This window comes from Rhinopithecus bieti, unplaced genomic scaffold, assembly GCF_001698545.2.
Source record: "Rhinopithecus bieti isolate Rb0 unplaced genomic scaffold, ASM169854v2 scaffold_10017, whole genome shotgun sequence".
Classification (NCBI taxonomy): domain Eukaryota; kingdom Metazoa; phylum Chordata; class Mammalia; order Primates; family Cercopithecidae; genus Rhinopithecus; species Rhinopithecus bieti.
The window spans coordinates 837,798-860,914 of record NW_016806314.1 but is presented as its reverse complement, the minus strand read 5'-3'; the positions used below and the strand labels follow the sequence as shown (position 1 = coordinate 860,914).

The 23,117-nt window shown below is 53.2% G+C and overlaps 1 protein-coding gene across 8 annotated transcripts in view; it reads right to left on the bottom strand.

Moving 5' to 3' along the window:
- The window catches only part of TTC39A (tetratricopeptide repeat domain 39A), a 58,253-nt gene that overhangs the window by 6,061 nt on the left and 29,075 nt on the right, over positions 1–23,117 (bottom strand). For 7 of the 8 annotated variants that reach the window (XM_017875442.1, XM_017875441.1, XM_017875444.1 and 4 more), the window contains 12 exons: positions 19,868–19,999; positions 19,175–19,251; positions 18,286–18,353; positions 16,309–16,373; positions 13,068–13,167; positions 12,261–12,326; positions 10,238–10,346; positions 9,669–9,736; positions 9,519–9,578; positions 8,739–8,900; positions 3,281–3,372; positions 1,608–1,728 (listed from right to left, as the gene is read on the bottom strand). In XM_017875442.1, the coding sequence (XP_017730931.1) occupies positions 1,608–1,728; positions 3,281–3,372; positions 8,739–8,900; positions 9,519–9,578; positions 9,669–9,736; positions 10,238–10,346; positions 12,261–12,326; positions 13,068–13,167; positions 16,309–16,373; positions 18,286–18,353; positions 19,175–19,251; positions 19,868–19,999 (1,120 nt within the window). Of the gene's footprint in view, positions 1–1,607; positions 1,729–3,280; positions 3,373–8,738; positions 8,901–9,518; positions 9,579–9,668; positions 9,737–10,237; positions 10,347–12,260; positions 12,327–13,067; positions 13,168–16,308; positions 16,374–18,285; positions 18,354–19,174; positions 19,252–19,867; positions 20,000–23,117 lie in introns of those variants that run through there. The other variant, XM_017875448.1, reaches the window with a different exon arrangement.

Below are 23,117 nucleotides of genomic sequence, written 5' to 3'. Positions count from 1 at the left end.
TTTTTTTTTTTTTTTTTTTTTTGAGACGGAGTTTCACTCTTGTTGCCCAGGCTGGAGTGCAATGGTACAATCTCGGCAACCTCCACCTCTTGGATTCAAGAGATTCTCCTGCCTCAGCCTCCCAAGTAGCTGGGATTACAGGCATGCACCACCACGCCCGGCTAATTTTGTATTTGTAGTAGAGACGGGGTTTCTCCATGTTGGTCAGACTGGTCTCAAACTCCCGATCTCAGGTGATCCGCCCGCCTCTGCCTCCCAAAGTGCTGGGATTACAGGCGTGAGCCACCACGCCTGGCCTATTGTATATTTTAAACCATAAAATATTTTAAAACTTTAGAAATACTCAGGTTGTAAGTGCTGAATCAAACTATAGAAATATTGACCTTTTTTTTGAGACAGAGTCTTACTCTGTCGCCCAGGCTGGAGTGCAGTGGTGTGATCTCGGCTCACTGCAAGCTCCGCCTCCTGGGTTCACACCATTCTCCTGCCTCAGCCTCCCAAGAAGCTGGGACTACAGATGCCCGCCACCACACCTGGCTAATTTTTTGTGTTTTTAGTAGAGACAGGGTTTCACCGAGTTAGCCAGGATGATCTCGATCTCCTGATCTCATGATCCGCCCACCTTGGCCTCCCAAAGTGCTGGGATTACAGGCATGAGCCACCGCGCCCTGCCAAATATTGACCTTTTCAACTGATAAAGTATTTAACACATTTTTCTCATTCATGCTCATAACTGCTCTGTGAAATGGGAAAGGAATCTATTATTATACCCATTTTACATAAGGGGAAGAGGGAACCGACCTAAGGCTATTCAGTTAATGAACAGTACAGCCAGGACCAAAAAAAGGTCTCTCAAGCAGGCTTCCTTCTACTTTTCCGGCTCCCTTACTACTTGAATAACAAGGACTCTTAGCAAGCTGGAACTTTATCGGACGCCTACTCAAATCGTGCATAGAATTAGCATCACAACCATGGCTCAGAATATGGGCTGTGGGCCTAGACTGCTGAGTTCAAATTCTGACTCCAACTCACCAGCTGTGTGACCTGGGCAAGTTATTTGATCTTTCTACTGATCTGTTAGGTCTTGTTACCCCCATCTGTAAAATGGAGATACCAGCAGCGCCTACTCAGAGGGTTGATGTGAGGCTCAAATGAGGCAACAGGCAATGGGTGTGGGCAGCCTTGAACAGAGCAAGTGCTCAATAACAATGTTGGCTATTATGTGAGTTCAGAGTTGAATATAACGTGAAGATGCTGGCCCAGTGAAGGGGACCGTGAAAACAATGAAAATCATTGTGACAAGACTGGAGCAGTCAGGCTGGGATCACAGGCAGCCGGGTAATGCCTCTGCCTGGGCACAGCAACATGGGCGACCCTCTCTGCCTCTTATCTGCAGCCTGCCTGTCTCTCCACTCCCAGCCCCAGTGGACCATCTCTTTCTAAGGGGTAGAGGCTGGGTCAGACTCGCAGGTGAATTGGGAAACCCTCCCCAGGCCCCTGAGGCATGAAGGTCTTTCTCCTCATCCACTTCCCCCTAGCTGTGGCTCTCAGTGAATCCCCACAATCCTATACCCGGAGGGCAGTGCCAGTCCAGACCTCCTACCCACCAGAGCAGGCACTGGCAGCGAGACAGGGTTGGAGGAGAGGTAGCGCCGGGACTTCCGGATGGCAAACTTCTCTGTGGGTAGAGATTTCCCAGCAATCTTGAGCTTCAGGCCTGGCACAGCTCTGCGAAAGAGATGGGGAGGGTGGGAGAGGATGAAAAAGAGTAGGAGAGGGCGGAGGGTCCCCAGCCTACCCAGCTATGCTTGGCCCCTCTCTGGGCCTCAGTTTCCCCATCCCTACAATGACAGTGTTGGACTCTAAAGAGCCTTCTAGATCTGAAATAGCCAGTGGCTATGGTCTTTATTTTAGAGAACCTGCCCCAAGACCTGGCCACTTCCTATGGCTGGGCAAGGGGTTCCTCCCCGCCAGCTGGCAGAGGTGCCAGTGTGCCAAACACCCCGGGCCAGCCCTGCCTCCTAGTTATCGCCTCCACTCCCAGGCCCCATTTCTGGGGAGGACTCAAGAGTTTAATCCCAATTTCACAGGAGAGACCAACACTCAGAGAAAGAGTGGGACCTATCCAACACCAAACAGCTCAAACCCTTAATTAACTCTTGCCTCACGAGTTCTGGCCTTCTCAGCTGTTTCCAAGGGCAGAGCAAAATGCGGTATGCCACCAGGCACGCCTCCACATCTGGGGCCTCACCCACCCAGCTCCATCCCACCCTCCTCCTATTTCTGCCACAGTCACTGGGTGTGGCTGTGACCTCAGGCCTGAGCCATGTAGGCACAGGAAACAGCTGGATGTGGGTGTGAGGTCCTCCCCAAACTCTTCCTTTGCTTATTCACTGTAGAACCTCTCTTGGCCTTAATTTCCTCATCTCTAAAATGGAGGTAATGACACCTGCCCTCCTAGGCTTTCTGGAAGAGTCATCTGAGAGGAGGACATGGAATCTGCTGTAGTAGCAGACACTCTGGAAGTGATAAATGCCCTATTATTGTGACAGCAGTAGCCTAGGAGGCCCATATTTTACCCACTTCCAGGTCTGCAAATTGGGGTCAACCTCACCAAGACTGGAAGAAGGCTCTAAGCTCCATCCTCCACCTGCCAAGGCTGAGCTCTGCTCCAAAGATGCTTCACAGGAAGCAAATTCGGTGGTACAGGAAGAATGAAAACAGCCACCACTTAGTGGGCAGCTTCTAGGCTCCTAGTTCTCTGCCAAGCTCTTTACATTTATTATCTAGTTGATTTGCAAAACAGTGCTGCAAGGTGGAGGTTGTTATTCCCATTTTACAGATGCCAAAGTTGTCCCAGATGACACAGCTAAGAACAAGCAGAGGCTGGGTTTACTCCTGTTTGTTCGATTTCGACTCTCAGCTCTCCACTGTGCTTCTCTGAGTGTCTCAGGTTAACTCAGCAGAGTGAAAGACCTTGCCTCCCTGGACCTTGGTGGCCATATCTGTCCTCCTGCCCACATGAAAGAGACTTGGAGGGAGATGATATTGACAAAACCATTTCTGTGAAAGAAAGCCTCTGAAGAAATTCAAAGGGCTCCAACCACCAGTAGCAGCAGCATGGGGTGGCAATGGGAGGGGAGGACACGCAGGTGTGTCAGTCCTGGGTTGGGGGCAGGGAGTCACCCCACTCCTCCCTCCGCAGTGCCCACAGCTCAGGATAGCCTGGCTGGTCTGTCCATAGCGGCCTACACAGTGGGAGCACGATGGTGAGACCCACCTAAATAATTCCACTTCGTCGTCCCCGAATGGCTTGTACTCCTCCTTACCAAACATGCTGAGGTAGGCGGCCTTCATGTAAATGTAGGTGGCCTGTGTGAGACAGAGCAACAGCCAGGTGTGAGCAGCCCTCCTCCAGCCCCAGCCCGGCTGGAATCTGCAGACGGACCTCACGTGGCCCAGCATAGGAGTTCGCATTGTCTCCAAGCCCCAGGGGAAAAACGAAGGTAAGAAGTTGAAGCAACTTGAAGACCGGAATCCAGGACAACCCATGTCAAAGCAGCCACCTTCTTCTCCACTTGAAGCAGTGGCAAGAAGAACCCATGCAACTAGTAATGGGTAGGACAGGCTGAGGCTGCGGCAGAGACACAAGGACAGGGACTCAATCAGGGTTTCTGGGAAGCAACACCTTCAGAGTGGGCCCCTGAAGGGCAATGGGGAAATTCCCTGAGGCCCCAGACAGGGCCTTCCAGCCACGGGGAAGGGGCTGAGCAAAGCCTGGAGGCCACAGGATGTGTGTGGATTATCAATAGGAGGATGAAGCACGGGCTGTAAAAAAAAAAAAAAAAAAAAAAAAGAGGCTTGAGCCAGAAACGTGAGCAGGGCCTGGGTCTGCTCAGCTCGGGCCACTCTGGTAGAACTAACTGCCTTGCTGTGTGTGCCAGGAACAAAAAATCCAGCACCTCGCTTGATCCCAAAGCCAATGCCAGAAAGGAGTCCGTACCCTACCTCTGCTTCCTGGGACCCCAGAGACACTGGGGCAGAGCCGGGAATCGACCCCACGTCCTTGCCCACTAGATGCACAGCCAGCCCTGACAGTGAAACCGTGGCCCTGCGGGAGAACCCCCTACCCTACCCAGTTCTCCCTGCACGCCACGCCCCTTCCTCAGAAGTCCCGAGACAGGAGCCTGGCTCTGTGCTGCCCTCAGGTGGCCAAGTTTCGAACCACAGCTCTTGCCTCTTGGCTAAGAAAGGGTGGAGAGGAAAGGGCGCCGGACATCCGGGAGTCCTGCCTAGAGCAGGCGGAAAGCGGCCTCCACCTGGCAGCCCCACCCATGCCGGGGCCACAGCCCGCCCTTTAGAACATGAGGAAAAGCTGGGTTTTGTGGGAAGAGTCTCCCTCCCTGAAACCTGTTCCCGGTCCCATCTTTTTTTTTTTTTGAGATGGTCTTGCTCTGTTGCCCTGGCTGAGGCTGGAGTGCAATGGCGCGATCTCGGCTCACTGCAACCTCCGCCTCGCGGCTTGTAGCTGGGACTACAAGCCTGCACCACCACGCCTGGCAATTTGTGTATTTTTTAGTAGAGACAGGGTTTCACCATGTTGGCCAGGCTGGTTTCAAACTCCTGACCTCAAGCTATCCGCCAGCCTCAGCCTCCCAAAGTGCTGGGATTACAGGCATGAGCCACTGCGCCTGGCCCCGGTCCCATCTTTAACTTCCCGGGTCGCCCTTGTCCTCTCCCTTTCCCTTGCCCCTGATGTGGAGGCACCAAGTCCCAGTGACTTTACCTCCCGTCTCACTCTAGGATCCTGCTGGCCTTGCCCTACGGCTCTCATTATCGCACTGCCACCATCTCCACACCGTCTCCCTGTTCCAGGCTACCCGGGATGTCTTTCTGCTGTCCTGGTACACATTGTCTCCTGTCTCCCTGCTGCCACTCCTGTCCCCTGCAAGCCATTTCGCCCGCTGACCTTTTTAAGTCAGCTCACGTCAGTCCCTTCTGGAAATCTGGTTGTATCCCATCACACTCAGGAGACATCTCCTACTGTTTCCCCGACACCTGCCGCACTCTAGCCATACGATGGCCTCCGGGCTGTTCCCAGGACACATCAAACACACTCCTACCCTGCCTTACACAGCTCCCCCTGCCCAAACGGCCTGCTTTGTGACTGCCATGTGCTGCTCCTGCGCTCCATTCTGCTGTCCTCTGAGACAGGCCTCCCCTGACCTCCCCTTACAAAGGAGCCCCTCCCGTCACTCCCTGTGCCCGGCCTCGCTTGTTCTTCACTGCACTTACTGGAACCAGACATCATGTTATATTGCACATCTGTGTTTCTTGTCTCTCTCCCCACTAGGATGTGAACCTTGAGAGGGGGTCTTTTCCTGCTCACTCTTGTATTTCCTGGCCTAGAACAGGACCTGGCAAGTGGGGATGGCCCAGCAACTGCTGGTGGGCTTCCTAAAGCACCTATCTAAGCCACAAGCCTGCCAGGGCTCCCCTAATGCTAGATAAAGCCCAAACAGCCACTCACATCCTCCAGCCCTAACCTTTCTTTTTCTGGCTCATCTTCTGCCATTTCCTCCCCTACACTCCTTAAACTCTCCTCGGGCCTCTGCCTGTGCTGTTCCTCGGCCTGGGATGCCATTATCCCTTCTCCACCAGGCTCACCTCCAAGAGCCTTCCCTCCTGCCCACAGACAGCTCACCCTCACAGCACCAGCAGGGTTAGGATGGAGGCTGACTGAGAGTCGTGGACGCCTCAGCTCTCCCCCAGAGATGTACAGCAGCCACAATGGGGGAAAAGAGCAGCTGTCTCCCCTGATACAGGCCCCATGCTCTTCTGCTGTGCAAACTCTTCACCCCATGGCACAGAGCCCCTCCGCAGCACCCTGCACCCTGGCTTCTGAGCCTTTGGTCCTGCCGCCCTCTCAGCTTGGGGTGTCCTCTCACTTCCTCCACTCTGCCTCCCTAAATCCTTCCTCTCCGAGACCCACCTCAGAGGTCTCTCCTTAGAAGCCTTCCTGTCCTCTTGGGTTGCCCGAGGAAGCCTTTAGCTCCTTGGGTTTCCCAAGCCCTGAGCATGCCACTGTCACCGCCTTGTGTCTGGCCATCTAAGCCTCCAGGCTGCCAGCACTGGGGGAAACACAAAGGCCTCCACAGGGCTGACTGTAGGAGATAGGTCAGGGTTGGAAAAATTATATAAAGCAGCAAACCTTCTTGGAAGGCTGGGAGGTTTTGCAAAAGCTTCGGAAAAGGCTGTGGCTGAAGACAGCTGAGTTCTCTCAGAGTAGATAACAAGAAGGGAATTGATCTAGATAAGTTAGTTTACTTAGGCCTCGGAACCTGGCCTTTAATCATCCGAGCGGAGGACTGCTCTCTCCGGGGGTGGAGCTGGGGGCACAATGTTAATTACCCAGAAATGAAGTTTGCTTTAGGCCTTTGTCATTACATCTGTACTAAATAAATGCAAGCATGGCCGGCTTATGGGGGCTGCTGCTGACTCTGGCAAGGGTCCCCTATCTGCTGACAGGCAAGCCTGTGTCTGCGTACTCTGTTCATCCATCACTCAGTCAGGGTCTGCGGGTCAGACCCAGCAGCTGACCTTGGAGGATCCTGGCAGAAAGGGGCGCTGCCTGCGCTGAGCGGGTGGTGCCTATGGCAATGGCCAGAGGCCCAGACCCCAGGACTATAACTTGGTGGAGTCTGCGGCGGCCAAGTTCTGGAGATTAGAAATGGGTGGGGCCCCAGAACTCAAGATTGTTACAACCCCCGTTTTTCACAGGAAGTCCTCATGAGGAGAGTGTTGGAGAGAGAGCGGCACTGGCCACCCCAGCGGGCTGGGAACTGAGCCAGATTTACTGACAGCTGGGAGGCCTGGCCCACCTTCCATTCCTCTATATAGCAGCTGTGTGCCCCCACCAGGTCTCCCTTTCCCCATGTGGTTAGCCCCAGCCACCCACCTCTACAGAAAGGCTTCAAGAGTCACTTTCAGTTCAAAAACGTTCCCTAAGGCCCAGAGTCCCAGCACTTCAGGAGGCAGGGATGGGAAGATTGCTTGGGCCCAGGAGTTCAAGACCAGCCTGACCAACATAGCAAGACCCTATCTCTCAAAAAAGAAAAAAGGTTCCCTGAGGCTTTGTCCTTGTTGGGAGTAGGAGGGGGTGTGGGGGCCATGGGAGCTGGGCCTGAGGAAGCACCTTCAACAGCAGGGGGGGCTCAGGGCAAGCCTTGACTCCCCGGGAGGACTCTAGGACCAAGAGAGAAGCAGAGGCCTCTGAGTCACACAGGACTGTCCTCAAATCCAGTGTCTGTCACCAACAGCCATGTGGGTAAGTCACAGTCCTCGCTTAGCGTCAGTGGCCCTCATGTGCCCAATGGAGATAATAACTTCTCCTCACTGGGTGTGGTGTGGAGGACATGACAGGTGCCAGACACACGTTGAGAGCTCAGGAGAAGCCTGTTCCCTTCCTAGCCCCACCTGCCTCAGACCCAGAGAATTCCCCTTCAGCTTGGTCCCCAGGCAGGGCTACTGAAAAGAGACCTCCATGTGGAGGAGGGTGAGGGACCAGATGCAGATGACGGGTCTCCTAACAGGTGCCAATGCGGGTCAGTTCTAACAGCTGCCTAGAGCTTTGCAGGGAAGGCATCTAAGGTCACAGCCAGGCTCATGGCAGAGGATTGATGAGCAATGTCTGCTATGGGCAGGGGATGAAGCCATGAAGACCCATGTCCTGTGTATTTACAAATAACAGATTAGACGTTTGCTGAGCTAGGTGGTTCTAAGACTCTTGGTTCCAATTTCTGCACTATCATTACTATGATGGTACAAACTAACACTTATTTCAATACTTACCGTGATAAATGTTTTCTTTGGTAGGCAAGCATCTGTTTGGCTTTGTTTTGCCTATATGGCATCTTGTTAATCCCTCCACTATTTCTGGGTGCATCATTTTCTTCTGTGGAACCGTCCCTCTCCTACTCTCAGCCCATGAAGAATCTTCCCACCCCTCTGTTCCAGGCATTGGCATGTGACAAGTCAGACCAGTGAGTCTGAATTGTGGGACTCTGGTTGAAACCAAGGGGAGGATGTGAGTAGAAGCAGCCCATGGCCACCTTGCCTGTCACATGGAGAAAAGCTTCCTGCAAAGATGTCACAGAAACAAAGATGTCACAGGATAGAGCACAGTCACAGATGGAAAGACCAAGCCAGACATTTCATTTGAATTCCTGGATCCAGCCCTACCTGAAGTCGGATGTGCCAAGAATGTTCAGTTATATGAGCCTTTTGTGTTTTGGAACTGCATAGTCCAATATAGTGGCCACTAGCCCTACATGGCTATTTAAATTTAACATTTAGTTAATTAAATTAAATAAAACTGAAAACAATCAGTTTCCCAGCTGCACTAGGCACAATTCATGTGCTCACTGTGTACATGTGACTGGTGACTACCATATGTGGGCAGTGCATAAGTAGAACATTTCTACCATAGAGACAGTTCTGTTGGACAGAGGGAGCCATGTTTCTGTCCTTTGTGACTAGAAGTCTCTTTGTGACACACTGTGGTTCAGAAGTTTCTCTTGTGGTCTTTAGTTCCTTCCAAGCCTGAGTCCTATTAGAATTTACGGTTAAGTTTAGATTTCAGCTGAGACATCTGTGTTTAGTTAGGGATTTGGCCCTGGTCTGGAGGCACACAGTCAGCCCTGTTCACCCAATGCTCCTAACACATGGCATCAGCCCACCTTGGACCAGCAGTTCTCCTTGCTGAGCAGGTCGGCGTAGAAGTAGGACATCTTCCACTGGCCCTTGTAGGTGAAGCACCACATCAGCTCCCAGTAGCACATGTGGTGGAACTGCTTCCAGTGCTGCTGGGCCTCACAGCACTCCTCGAAACGCCGGATGGCCTGCAGGCACCTTCTGGTCAGCCTGACGGGTGCCCACCCAGCCCCAACCCCTCTGCATCCTCCACACCTCCCAACACCACAGCAGACCGGGCCTCTCCAGGTCATGGTGGTCCAACCCTGTGCTAGGCTCAGGTGGGGCCCCAGGAGCCAGGAGATCTGGCCTCCAGTCCTGGTTTTTACCTCCTAAGTCTTACATGACCTTGGGCCCAAATACAGCCCCCGTCTGGGACTCTGGTTTTTTGTAACAAATTGAAAGAACAGGACAGAGCTATAATGGAGGGGAGGTACCAGACTCCAGCCTAATCGCCATGCCCTAAACAGATGGGCTTTCCCAACCTCTGCCTCCCTCAAGCACCTCCCCGCACCTCCCTCCACTGCAATGCTGCAGTTCTATATCTCCCAGTCAAAATCCCAGGCACCACAAATGCCGCCTCCTCCCTGTCTTCCCAGGCTGCTCTGTCAGAAGGGCCTCTCCCTCTCCTGCTCTCTGGTTGGTTCTCACTTGGGGACCCCCTCCCAGTCTGTCCTGTCCCTGAGTATGTCACATGTGCCTGACTTACTGCTGGCCTGGGAGAGCCCGAGGGATCCCCAGCCCCGGCCTGGACCCCTATCACTCACTGCATCAATGTTGCCTTTAATGACTTCAATCCGCCCTGCGAAGAACAGGAAGATGGCGCCCTGCAATGACACACATGCAAGTCCGTGTGGGTCCCTGGGGGTCTGTGGGTGTTTGTGGGCTAGGGGTACCGGGCAGCGCATGGGGCTCACCTTAGGGTACCGGTTAAGGTAGGGCTTCAAGAGCTTCTCGGCCTCCTCGATGTTGACGTTCCCAGTACCTGGAGGAGGTGGTGAGGGAGTCACAGAACATGTCACCACCCCTGGCTCCTGTGATCCTGCCAGCAACCCAGTAGGGGCTTCCCGGGGTCTCCCCTTCCCCCTCTGTGAAATGGGGATGATAATTCTCCCTGTCCCTAGGGTGACATGAGGATTATATAAGGCAGTGCAGATATCGCCCCAAGCACTTCACAGGGCTCGATAACCAGGAGCCTGTGTCCACCAAGGCTGTGCCCAGAACCATAAGGTGCTGTACACAGTGTCTTCACACCCTCCACAGGGTGGGCACCCCCCGCCCCCCCATTTCACAGACGAGAAAACTGAGGCTGGAACCTAGTCACACTGTGAGGCAGTGGGCATCAGCAGGCCAGTCCCCGGGACAGTGGATATGGCTCTGTTTCTGGTTTCAGTACCCCTATCCCTAGCTGCAGGGGCATGAGCAGGGTCTGTAGCCCCTCATTCTCCTGCCCCCGCGGAAACGACCAAACCCCAGGGGCACCTACCGAGCACGAAGGTGAGGAAGGTGTGGTAGCACAGCAGGAGCATGACACATAGCACAGCGCGGAAGCTGTGTCCTGACGCGCCCTCCTCCAGCTGCAGCAGCCCGTAGTCCTGAGGGGACGGGAGGGTGGGTGAGGCTCCCAGAGAGGGCAGGGGCCTGGGAGGCGGCTGGACAGCTGTGTGGGCAGTGCTGCCGGCAAAGGGGAGGAAGAGCGCTGGAACCCTGGAGGCCAGGTCAGCTGTGTGGCCCTGAGCAAGGGGCTGCCCCTCAGTGCCCCAGCGCATTCCTGGGGAAGGGGACATGGCTGCCAAGGCCAGGACAAAGGCTTGGCGGGTCTCAGGTGTCCCCCACCTTCTCCACAGCCCCTTCCTTACCCTCTCTGTAGTCACCGGCTCGGCTGCCCTGCGATGGGTATTGAGGGCCCTAGCAACCCAGGTCTGGCTGGGAGCACGAGAGACACGGAGGTGGATGATCCCAGCCATGGGCTCAGGGAACAGGTGGGGCCTGGGAAGGCTTCCTGGGGGAGAAGACTCCAGAGCCTGGCTGGGGAGGGGCTGGGGGCAGACCCCCCACCTTGTTTCCCTGCCTGCAGTCTCTGCCCCGTTCTGTCCTCCAGAGCATTCTCGTTCTTTCTAAAACACAAATCTGACCTGCCTCACTCCTGCCTCAAACCCTCCATAGCTCCCCTGCCTTCGAGATAAAGAGGAAGCCCAGGCTGGCACAGTAGGTCCCGCAACCTGCCTGGCCAGGCCACACTGCCTCACCTCTGGGCCCTCCCTTCATCATCTTGAAGTCCTACTCATGACCCATGTGCTTTCTTAAGGAAACAAAACTGAGAGAGACCTTCACAGCCTCTAGCCAATGTTTTCCAAAGCTCAGACAGCAGAGGGCAGCTAAGATTTCAGGGGTCTGTGGGCAGGCACCAGGAAACACTGAGTCATGGTGAGTGTTTTCCCTTCTCAGTTATCTTTCTATCCTTTGGTGGTGCCCAGGAGAAATCCCCAGTCCTTTGCTCGTGGGGTTTGAACTCTCTCACCCTAAGCCCCCTTTCTCAGAAAGAGGCAGCCCTGGCTGAATCCGGGCCCACCACACAGTCTAGCTGGGCTTTCCAAAAGATGGCTGGGCCCTTGTGGTATTTATTTTTAAGATTAGGTTCTTATCATGCCAAATAATATGGAGGTTTGTGTAGAGATGTTTCCTTTGAATCAATTTCAGAAAAAGTCATGAGTCACTTTTGAGAAAAGTAATATATACATTATAATAGAGAGGTCCGTGCTTGTGGCAAATATCAGTAAGGGTCAGTGCACATTTGAGAAACACTTATCTGGTCCATAACAAGGTCCTTATTTTACTAAAAAGAGGCTCAGAGAAGGTAGGGACTTGCTCAGAGTCACAGAGAAAAGAGGATGAGGATGGACTGACCCAGAGATCCTAACTTCCAGGCCAATGCTCCTTCTACCACACCATGCCTCCTCCACCAGGAAGCCCTCCCTGATCTGCTGCCTTCAACCTGGGATTGGTACTCAGGTTCTTGCCCTCAGTAAAGTCTCTGGGTGCTTGAGTTCTCTTGTTCCTCCTCAAGGTCTGATGCCCAGTAGGGCCTCCCTCAGGCATCTGCTGGATGAAGTGGTAGCACCAAAAAATGGTCCTTGGGGGAAGGACTTGCTCAAAGTCTTGAAGTGAGGCAGTATCTACAGAAAGAGGGACCAGCCCCTGACACCTGTCAGGCTCAGAGAATGTGTGATCCTGGGCCACTGATGGAGCTGCCCTTCACACCCACCCTCACCCACCCAGAGCCTCTGCACCCTGGGAGGGCCAGGCAGGGATCACTAGCCCCATGCGCCTGGAGAGAAGACTGAGGCCCAGGGAGGTCTGGGCATTGTCCAGGGTCATACAATGAGAGGGGCTGAGCCAGGAGGGGCACCTAGGCCCTGCGGCCTGTCGGCCTGTCAGCCCCTCCCTGTCCAGCCCAGCCCCAGTTTTGGGGCTGAGCAGGTCAGGGGTGCTAGGAGGCAGGTGGTTACCTTGTTTCCTGAAAACCCCACGAACTCCAGCAGCCTCAGGATCCTAGTAGGAAGCATGGACAATGTCTGCAAGAAAGGAGGCAATCAAGCATGTGAAGGTACCCAGAGGGGGCAGGAGCCACCCCCACTGTCCCAAGGCTTGCTCTTTAGCAGGCTTTACCTGGAGAGGAGAGGGCCACCCCTCTAACTTTGGAAAGGCCCCTGGCCACCTAGGTTCCCGAGGCTAAAATCTTCCCTAGGAAGCTCCTCCTCCCTTGATCAGGCACAGTTTTCCCAGACTTCCTGATCCCTCTGCCTGAAAGCCCCTCCTCAGCTGGGAAACTCCTAGGAATCCTTCAGGAGCCAGCACTGATGCTCACTCCCTCCCGCAGGAAACCTTCCCCCACTCCATGCAGGAGGAAGACTTAGTTCTCTGTCCCCTCGAAGTCATCAGCTGGTTTCAGGACTTTCTCCTTCCCTGCCACTGGTAAATGTTTAACCAGTAGCTCTCTAGGGCAGAGAAAGCCCTGATTTATTATGTGTGCCATGGTCGGGCACTGTGAAGGCTCCACCATAGTGGATTTCAAGCTACTGGCCTGACTTGGGAAGAAATGCACTGATGGACTCTGGAGCTGGCTCCAGCGCCCACTCCACCCCCACCCCAGCTGTGAGTCCCTGAAGGCTGGCCACACATCTGGTCGTCTCTGGATCCCGGTGCCCAGCACACAGTCAGGTGCAGGCACACTTGGCAGTGACCACACGAGTCAGGGACAGAAGGGGAGACTGAGCTCGAGCCAGGCACTGTGGAAATGGGGGAGGAGCACTCACCAGGTTGAAGGCCCCCACACCGAGCTTCACTCCTCCTTCAAAGTGCGGGTGGTTCTCACCCTTGCAGTATTGTGAGGACTGGACAAGGCTGTCCAGCTCCCTGCAGAGAGATGCCAAGTCCTGTTTCAGCCACTGCTGGGGGTGGGGGGTAGGGGCTGGGACCCCTTCCAGCTGGGCCTCAGGTAAACTCCCTGGTGGTGGATTCATACAGTTCTGGTGATCCTGAGAACTGGTATTTGAGGAATTTCGAACCCCATCTCCCACCATGATAACACACTCCTCACCCCTGAATTTCAGCCATATGGGCCCTGGCACACTCTGCCATGGGCAGCTTCTGGACATTTGTTCGTACTCCACATCCTGTCTAAAAGAGGTTTTCTCAGCCTCTGCACTGCTGACATTTTGGGATGGATAATTCTTTGTTGTTGGGGGTGGCAGGGGAGCTGTTCTGGGCATCTTAGGATGTTTAGCAGCATCCATAGTCCCTGAGCACCAGATGCCAGTAGCATCCTCTCCCCAGATGGACAACCAGAATGTCTCCAGACACCGCCAAATGTCTCAGAGGGGGACATCACCCCTAGCTGAAAACCACTGGGCTAGCCCAAACACCTCCTCCTTCAGGAAGTCTTCCTGGAGTCTCCTGGTTGGAATTCAACTCTATTTCTCCTGGTTACTAACTGCACAGAGCCCCTAGCGCAGCCACCTGGGGCAGGACAGGGGCTTTAGCGATGTGTCTGCCTCCTTCCTGGGCTGACAACGTTTTGAAGGCTTTCCATTAGCAAGCTTGAGGCCTCTCTGTGCCAGGCACTGGAAGACAGCAGGGACCAAAGCCACCAAGCCATTGCCCCCAAGGCATTCTCACTTTAAGGGACAGACCCTCCCTCCCCCCATTAAATCACTATGAGGGTGATAGCAGGCTCCAAGGAGAAGAATCCTTGGACCTGACCTCGTCTGGGGATAGGAAAGGCTTCTCTGAGGAGGTGACATTTGAGCTGAAATCTGGTACAGAAAGCCCAGTGCAGAAAGTGTTTCTGACAAAGAGAACAGCACGTCCAAAGGCCCTGAGGTAGGAACCACCTTGGCATATTTGAAGAACTGGGGGAAGGCTCAAGGACCTAAGGCAGAGGGAAGTGGGAGATGTGGCAAGCAGGGCAGGGGTGAACTCCCAGGAAGGACTCAGCAATAACCCAGGACTTCTTTTAAGAGCAAGAGGAGCCTTGGGAGTTGGCAAGGGATGGCCTGACAAGGTGTGTGCTTTGGCGACATCATTCTGGCAGCTGGTAGGGAGGCTGGGGCCAGAGCACTTGTCTGGTTTTTCTAGAAAACTTCTAGCATAGGCCTCCAAGGTAACGTGATGTCCACATGCTATATGGTACATTATACCCTAGCAATACCTTGTAACAAGTTCACAATATCCCTGCAGGGAAGCAGCTACATTAAATGGGGGAGATAAAGATGATAAATAGGCCAGGCGCGGTGGCTCACACCTGTAATCCCAGCACTTTGGGAGGCCGAGGCAGGCGGATCACCTGAGGTCAGGAGTTCGAGACCAGCCTGGCCAATGTGGTGAAACCCCATCTCTACTAAAAATACAAAAAATTAGCCGGACGGGGTGGCACACATCTGTAGTCCCAGCTATTCGGGAGGCTGAGGCGAAGAATCGCTTGAACCCTGGAGGCAGAGGCTGCCGGGAGCTGAGACTGTGCCACTGCACTCCAGCCTGGGCTACAGAGCAAGACTCCATCTCAAAAAAAAAAAAGACTTTTTTACTTTTCCTCTTTTTTTCAATTTTTTTTTACTGTGATAAATATACATATCATGAAATTTAATATCTTAACCAATTTTAAGTGTACAATTCAGTGGTATTAACTACATTTCCATTATTATGCAACTATCCCCAATATCCCTCACCATGAATTATTTTCTTCCTGTAAAAGTAAAACTTTATTCGCCTGTCTTTTGGTCTACAACTTCATGTCTATCCTTAGCCCCTTTGCCATGTGATTTTTCTGTCTCTCTTGCCTGATGGAAAAAGCATGGAGTAAATTATCCGCCTTCTCTGTGGTGCATGTGGACTACTGAGCAGGTGTAGTAAGATTGGTGTTGCTGTAAATTTATCTTTACCAGCTTCAGCTGGGCTTCTCCGTACTGCCAGTCACTCTTGTGCTGTTTCCATAGTGATTTCTCCATAATCCTCTGCATATTTCAAACCTTATCTACTCTCTTTAAACCTCTTGCCCCCACCCCCCTTGTTTTTGTTTTTGAGACGATATCTCGCTCTGTCACCCAGGCTGGAGTGCAGTGGCATGATATCAGTTCACTGCAACCTCCGCGTCCCGGGTTCATGTGATTCTCCTGCCTCAGCCTCCCGAGTAGCTGGGATTACAGGCGCCTGCCACTGCGCCCACTGAATTTTTGTATTTTTAGTAGAGACAGGGTTTCACCAGGTTGGACAGGCTGGTCTCGAACTCCTGACCGCAGGTGATCCGCCTGCCTCAGCCTCCCAAAGTGCTGTGATTACAGGCTTGAGCCACCGCGTCCGGCCTCAAATAAACTTTTAATGGAAATAAGTTTTAATGCAACACTTGGTGAGTGGGGGACTGGATTTTCAGAGCTTTTGTTGCTGTGGGAACCATAGATGAGGGATTATGGAGCCATGTTGGGTAAAAATGCTCCGGACTGAATCTTCATTCATAAACACAGCCTGGGCCTGGGCTAGTTTGAATGTCAGGGATCCAGAGACAGCATGGAAGTGATTTTGGCCTGCAGAGAGCGTGTCCATGCGCGCGCGCGCGCGTGTGTGTGTGTGTATGCATGTGTGTGTGTGTATACCTTTCCTGTGTACTAGAGTTAAAGAAGCCTTCATGGGGAAAGTGGTATTTGGACTGGGCCTTAACAGATCTGTGGGAGTTCTGCTGCTGTTCCCAAAATGGCTGTTCCTGTGGCTACCTCCCTGCCCCCACCAGACCACCCTGTGCAGAATCTGTGTCTTATTTTCCCCAGCAGAGGGTCAGGCAGGGAGTAAGCACTCAAGGGACCAAAGGGAAGAGACACAGCCAGAAAGCCAGGGGAATATGATTCCAGGAGACCATGCCTAAGGGCATGGAAATTGGCTTGCATCAACAGTCTAGGTTCTGGCCTTGGTTAGTACTCTTCTCCTCCCACAAAGCCGCCTGAGGGGGACAGCACAGCAGAGGCTGTGACCCAGAGTCTCCACAAGCAGATGGCCAGCCCCACTCACTTGTAAGTCTGATAGCTGTTTCGAACTTTGATGCCACCTTTGATGAAGCTCACCATGTTCTCGTCCTGCAGGAGGAAAAGATGCTGACCGCCTGGCCCAGGTGGGCAGCCGTAGGCTGAGAGGGATCAGGCAAGGCTCTGGGCCTGACTGCCCCTCCCTGTGAGGAACCCTTGGGGGATGAGGTCGGAGATCAGCCAAACCAGGCCTCCCTACTCTTTGGCTCAACAAAACCTCTAAAATGCCCAGGGTTGGACCAGCCTCCCAGGTACACGTACTCTGTGCTTGGAGAGAGGCCTGGAGGGGCCACGCCCAGTGGTTAACAATATCTCCCTCTAGGTGGAGGGACTGCGAGAAAGGAGAACAGGATGCTTGTTTTTGGATTGTGTGTGGTTTTTACAACAAGCAGGTATTTATCACATTTATAAATGTAAAGTTCCGTTGCCTACGGCCGCCAGCAGCTCTATTCAATGTTTACACCCAACGGAAGACGGATGGACAAGGGTTGTGGAAGTTCATGATAGCCAAGAAACAGAAACAGCCCAAATGGCCACCAGCAGAAGGACAGATAAACAAACTGCGGTGTGTTCAGGCAAGGGAATAACACACAGTCACATAAAGCCGGGTGAAGAAAGCAAGACCCACACCACTTAGGAAGCTCAAAAGCAAATGAAACATCACCATATGCTGTTCAGACGTGAGTACAAAGCTGAGAAAGCTATTTTTTTAAAAAAATAGGGTAGGGCCGAGGTGGGCGCATCACTTGAGATCAGGAGTTCGAGACCAGCCTGGCCAACGTGGTGAAACTCCATCTCTACTAAAAATACAAAAATACAAAAATTAGCCAGAGGCTGAGGTGGGAGAATCGCTTGAACCCAGGAGGCGGAGGTTACAGTGAGCTGAGATCACACCACTGCACTCCAGCCTGGGCGACAGAGCAAGACTCCGTCTCAAAAAAAAAAAAAAAGAAAGAAAGAAAGAAAAGGGTAGGGGACAATAAACATAATACTCTAGGTAGTGATTCCCCTGTTGGGTGCATGGACAGGGTGAGGAGGAGCCCCCAGGGTGAGGAGAGTTATTGCCAGTGTTCTGTCCTCCAGTTGGGTGTGGTGTTGATGGGTGTTCATTATTTGTAAAAATGTAATAAACAAACAAAACAAAATGTCGTTTATGGTGCAATCATTACAGTGAATCCTAAAGCAAGGATTAGGATTAATCCAATTCTAATTTCCCCAGGTCAAAAAGATAGAAAAAAAAGCTATGAAATGAACCAGCACCCCAACACTAAAATGTCCCTCTTCTGCTAAATACACATATATAATGATGATGATATGTTCTCATTATAACCCAGGCTTTCAGGCAAAAGCATGCAGTGATCATTCTCATCATTCCCACTGTGTGGTGAGGAGACCTGGGCTCCAACTTCATCAGACCTAGGTTCAAATCCCTGCTCATCATTTGCTAATCATGTGACCTTGGGAAAGTGACCCCTCTCCTCTAAGTCTCCCCTTCACAGGCCTCTGTGGTGAAGATTAAATAACAAATATAAATATTAGCAAAAACAAACTGTAATGTGTGTAAGGTATGTAGAAACTACATACCTGTACTGTGTGCAAAAAGTCTGGTACATCACAGGTGCTACAGAGCTTGTTAAATGAATCACATGGAAAGCAGGCTTTGAGACAATGCCTATCATCCCCACAGGACCCTTAACAGGAAATGTAGCAGCCACACAGTGGAAATAGCATCCCAGTAACAGTGGGAGCGCATGTGCTCGGGGTGTGAGGAGGTGATGCCCATCACTTCCCTTTGAGACCTGCCAGGGGCAGGAGTGTGAGGGATGGGTCACGATTGCTACAGGGGATGGGTCGCGGTTGCTATGGAGGATGGGTCACAGTTGTTCTAGGGGATGGGTTGTGGTTGGATGTGGAAATTGATCTTCTGAAATCCCAGCCTCCTTGTACAAGTGGGGGTCCCTACCTGCAGGAAGGTCAGGGCTGCTCGCTGCAGCAGGCACTCTGCGTAGCAGACCTCAGCGTGGATTTCCTCTGTGGGGAGAAAACCAAAGCCCCGTGGCCTCCTGGGACTCTAATCAGGAGGCCTGGGACGAATCCTCACACCCCCACTTTCCCAAAAGCAAAGGGAACCTATGTCAGCACCTCTCCTGTCCCCTACCTTGTCACCCAGTGCTTCAGAGTGTTCGTCACTGTCCCTAGAAGCTAGCTCACACCCTCCCCAAGAAGGTCGCCTAATATTGTTCTCCAAGCACCACTGTAGGTGCTGTGCACCCAGCAACATCAGATGCATTGTGGGGCGCTAGAACCTTCCAGGGCTCTTGAGGAGGGTAAGGCCACTTTCTCCTATGCTGCAGAGCCCCTCACTGCTTGTGGTCAGCCACTGCTGCCTCCAGGACAGCTGCATGTGGTCATGGCACAAAGACCTGGATGGACCATGACAGCCCACACCATCTCTTCTCATGTTGTCCCAGTGACTCAGCTGCTGATACCACATTCCTCTCTGGGACCCATGTGATCACCAGGATAATTAAATCAGTAAACTCAACTGCACATACAACTCTAAACACCCATGGGCCTCAGGAGCAGAGCCCTGGCCTTGGACAGCTTTCCCTTTTCTTGACTTGCAGGTTCTCAGCCAGTAGTGCTATCACATAAGTGGGTCTCACCTGCCCCCCACACCCTCACTAGAGAGCCATGCCTCAAAAGGCCCCAGGTCTGACCCATGTGTGTCCTGGCATGGACCCCAAGGCCTGGCCCCCTAGGCGATGACAGGGAGGATAACTGCCCCTTCCTAGGCCTGGAGCTGGCCGCCTGGGCTTAGCATGGTTGAAAGGACGTCCTGGATGCCACACCTTCAGTGAATTGGCCCAGCGTGGGGCGGTTCACCAGGCTGCTGAAGGAATCTGTTACAGAAGACTTCCTCCGGTGCCTGAAGAGGAAAAAGAGGGGCCTCAGGTGAGGATTAGAGAGAGGCCACACTTGTCTCCGTCTCTCTCTGCTACACTCTGGAACATTCCTAGAGAGACAGAGCTAACAGAAAGAACACAGACTTTGGGGTCAGGCAGAAGAGGTTTGATATTCTGGCAAAAACAGTCACTTAACTTCTCTGAGGCTCAGTGTCTTCACTGATAAAATGGGACAGTTACCACCTGATCAGTCCTGGGGCTGAGGCTAAACAGCAGCCCCTGGTCAACCCACTTCCAGGCCAGGTGACGCTGCTCCTGGCAGCTCCCAACCTGTGCCACATTTGGGTTCCTCTCCTTAATGTCTCTTTGTGCCCGGCCTGGCCTACCCTCCTGCCCACTCAAGTCATGGCGCCTCCTCCTCTACTCTGTCACCCTGGTCCCTGAAAGCTGCCCAGTGACTGGCTCAGACAACATAGCTCCTGAGGCAGGGCCAACAGAGACGGCTCTTAGCACCTGCAGACACAACTTCTTAGCCAAAAGCAGCAGTGCGAATAGTGGCATGCTAGGTACTGGGATGGGCCAAGGTGACAGAAGGGTGGGGCCTCCCAACCTCTGATCCCTGCCCCCAATGCCCCCAACCTCTGACACAGCATCTGTGCCTCCTTCATCATGTTGCCGGCGAGCAGGATGTCCTGAGGGTCAAAGGTCATCATGGCCTGCATCTCCAGGATGGTGGCATATGTCAGTGAGTGGTACATGCTTTCCTTGGTTCTGCCAAAGAGAAGGGACATTGAGAGCACAACCTCATAGAGCCCCAGAGGCAGCTGGCCCTGGGCAGCTCATCTCCATCCTCCTCCATTCTACAGTGAGGCAAGGGGACCAGAAGTCCAGGCACGGGGAGGTCCTTGGCCAGGTCTGATCTGCTCACTGCTACTCAAAAGACCTCAGATTCTGTTTCCAGCTTGCCTTCTTCCTGCTGAGTGGCCCTAAGTGATCTACCAGATTTGAGCCTCAGTTCCTCATCAGCTCAGTAGCGGTGGCAGCAGCATAGCTGCCATGAGCACTGAGAAAGGCTTTAGTGCATGTCGGCCTGAGGCTGCCCTTCCCTGCACCCAGTGGCACCCTCTTGCCTTCTGCCCCTACCTCCTGTAGGCTGAGCCCAAGTCCTGTCTGTGAGATCCTGTTTAGCCCAAACCCCACCCCTGGGCCGCCCTCAACCCCACTTCCCTGGACCTCCTCGCTAGTCACCTGCTGCCTCTTCCCACTCCCTCCCCTCATCTGATCATGGTGCCCAATAGTTACACCTTCCCATGGCTCCCACATCCTAGGAGATCCTGCCGGGGCTGCAGCTCCACAAGATGTCAGCCCTGCCCACCTCTCCAGGCCTCTTGATGCTTCTGTTCCCCATCCACCCCATCTGGTCACATTCAAGATTGCACCCCCAGCCACACTGAACCACACAGACCTTCCATTAGAAAATCCCACATTTCCCTCCTCCAGGCCTTTGCCCAGGCTGTTCCCTCAGATTGCAATGCCCTTCCTCGGCCAGATGGGGTGGCACATGCCTGTAATCCCAGGACTCTAGGAGGGCAAGGCGGGAGGATTGTTTGAGCCCAGGACTTTGAGACCAGGCTGAGTAACATAGTGAGACCCTGTCTCTAAAAAGTAATAATAATTTTTTTTAAAAGAAAGAAATACCCTTCCTCTACATCTCCTGACATATCTGTCAAGGCCCTCAAATGCCTCCCAGAGCCCTGGGAATCCAGGCCTCCTCCTCAGACACTTCATCTGTAACTGAGGCACAGGCCATGCTGAACTGACATCAGCATAGGCTCAGCTCTCCCCAGACTGTGGGCACCTCGAGGACAGAGCTTGTGTGTGACTCATCTCTGTCCTCAGCACTGATGCCAGGGCTGAGCCAAGGTGGCCTCAGGAGTCTTCGGGCTCCCTGCTCCTCCACCGCCCCAGGCTCCTCAGCTGAAGGGTGTGTTGGGGGCAGGGGGTGGCATTTAGTCCATCACATGGAGAGGGCAACAGGCAAGGAGGGATGCGAACAATGCCATGTCCTCTCTGTATGTGGAGGGAGCCACTTAACATGTCTGGGCCTAGATTTCTGCTTCTGCAAAATGGGGACGATAATGCCAGCCTGCACGGGTCCCTGTAAGCCTGTGGGACTGACTGGGAGCGCCTTTACTTCCTTCCCCAGGTCTCCTTGTGAATTATTTATAAAGCTCCTCAGTGCCAGGTTTATGCTGGGAACTTCAGAGGAAAGAGAGAAGACTAAGGTTTACAGGCTGTTTGGTTGTGAAATCATGTGACTTTACCCCTTTTCCTGTTCATAAAACACTCGTAAATTAAGCTACTTCTGGGTGACACTCCTGTGATCCTTGAGGGTCAAAGGAAGGAAACCAAGGCTGCTCCACCGCTTGCCAGCCAGGGGCACTCTCTGGATGCTCCCAGGCCTTTGCCAGGACTGCTTAATCTGCAGGCAGTGGCTTGTGGAGAGGAGCAGGCTGCCCAGAGCTGGGGCCAGAACCAGGCTTCAGAGCCCCTCAGACACAGGTTGGAGTCTCAGCTTTGCCAGCTACCAGCTGTGTGAGCTGGCATGTCTCATGTCTCATAGCCTCTCTCAGCCTCAAGTTTTTCCCTGCAGAAGGAAAACCGTAACTCTTCTCCCCCACGGGTTTTTGCATGGCTTAAATAGAATAATATCCAGGCCAGGGGCCACTGCACCAAAGCTCGGTAAATATGAGTCCCTCCATGTCCTGTGCCACTTCCCTGCATAAAAACCTTCTCCTTGAGGAGGGGCTTCCCTGGAAGCACACAGACCCATCCCCCAGATAACACCCCAGCCCCAGGCCCCTCCATCTCTCAAGCCCTTGTCTCTCTCTTCCTCTCCCACTGCAGGTCTGAGGCCTGGGACTCAGCACCACCTGCCCAGCCCCACCTGTGGAACCTTGTCTGGTGCTGGGCCCAGAAAGAGGGACAGCTCCCCCCGGGCAGCTGGCAGACAAACTGGAATTTCTAGTCTGAGGCCCAAGGCCCCAACAGGCATCTGTGGCTAAGAATACTAGCCCCTCCCCAGCCTACCTCCTGGAAGTCCCCAACTCTAGTCTGAACTGGGAAATGGGGTACAGAGATATGACAACCCTCGAACCTCAGGCACTCCAAGTTTAGCTTGTACCCAAGTTCTTATTTGCATATATATCATCCAGGCCGTTAGTCGGCTCATTCCCGAGCTGTCCCCTCACTCTGGGACATGTCTACTGGGGTCCCACCTTCTTGGGCCCAGACCAGCTGTCAGGATAGGGAGGGCACTGGGAGGCAGAGGCAGCCCCTTGACCTCTCCAAGTCTCTGACCCTTCATGCTCACTGACGCTCCCCCTACTCCACTTTCTGGTCCTTTCAGACTCCACTTCCTCTCCAGCCCAAGCTGCTTCTATGGACTGCCCATCCCCAGTCTGCTGTCCATCACCCTGCCCTCTTCCTTCTGGGATCTGCCTCAGTTCCTCCCACTCCAGCCAGGGTGAGTGTCTCCATCTCTCAGATACACCAGACCCTCATTCACTGCCCAGTCTTTGCATAGGCAGTTCCTTATGCCTAGAAATGCCCCCTCTATCTGGCTGACTCCTTCTCATCCAGTCCATCTCAGTGTAAATGTCACTTTTTCCAGGAAGCCTTCCAGGGCGGCTTCATGGGTGTGTGGTCTACGCCGTCGCACAGGGCCTGTGCCTAAAAAGGGCCCATGTTTGGTTTAATTCTCTGCTGTCACTGTCTTTAAATTTTAATAATATTTGAACAAATGACCCTGAATTTCTATTTGGCAATGAGTCCCAGGGAATGATGCAGTCCTCCTGACCAGCTCCTTTCCCACATGAAGTGGGGTCCC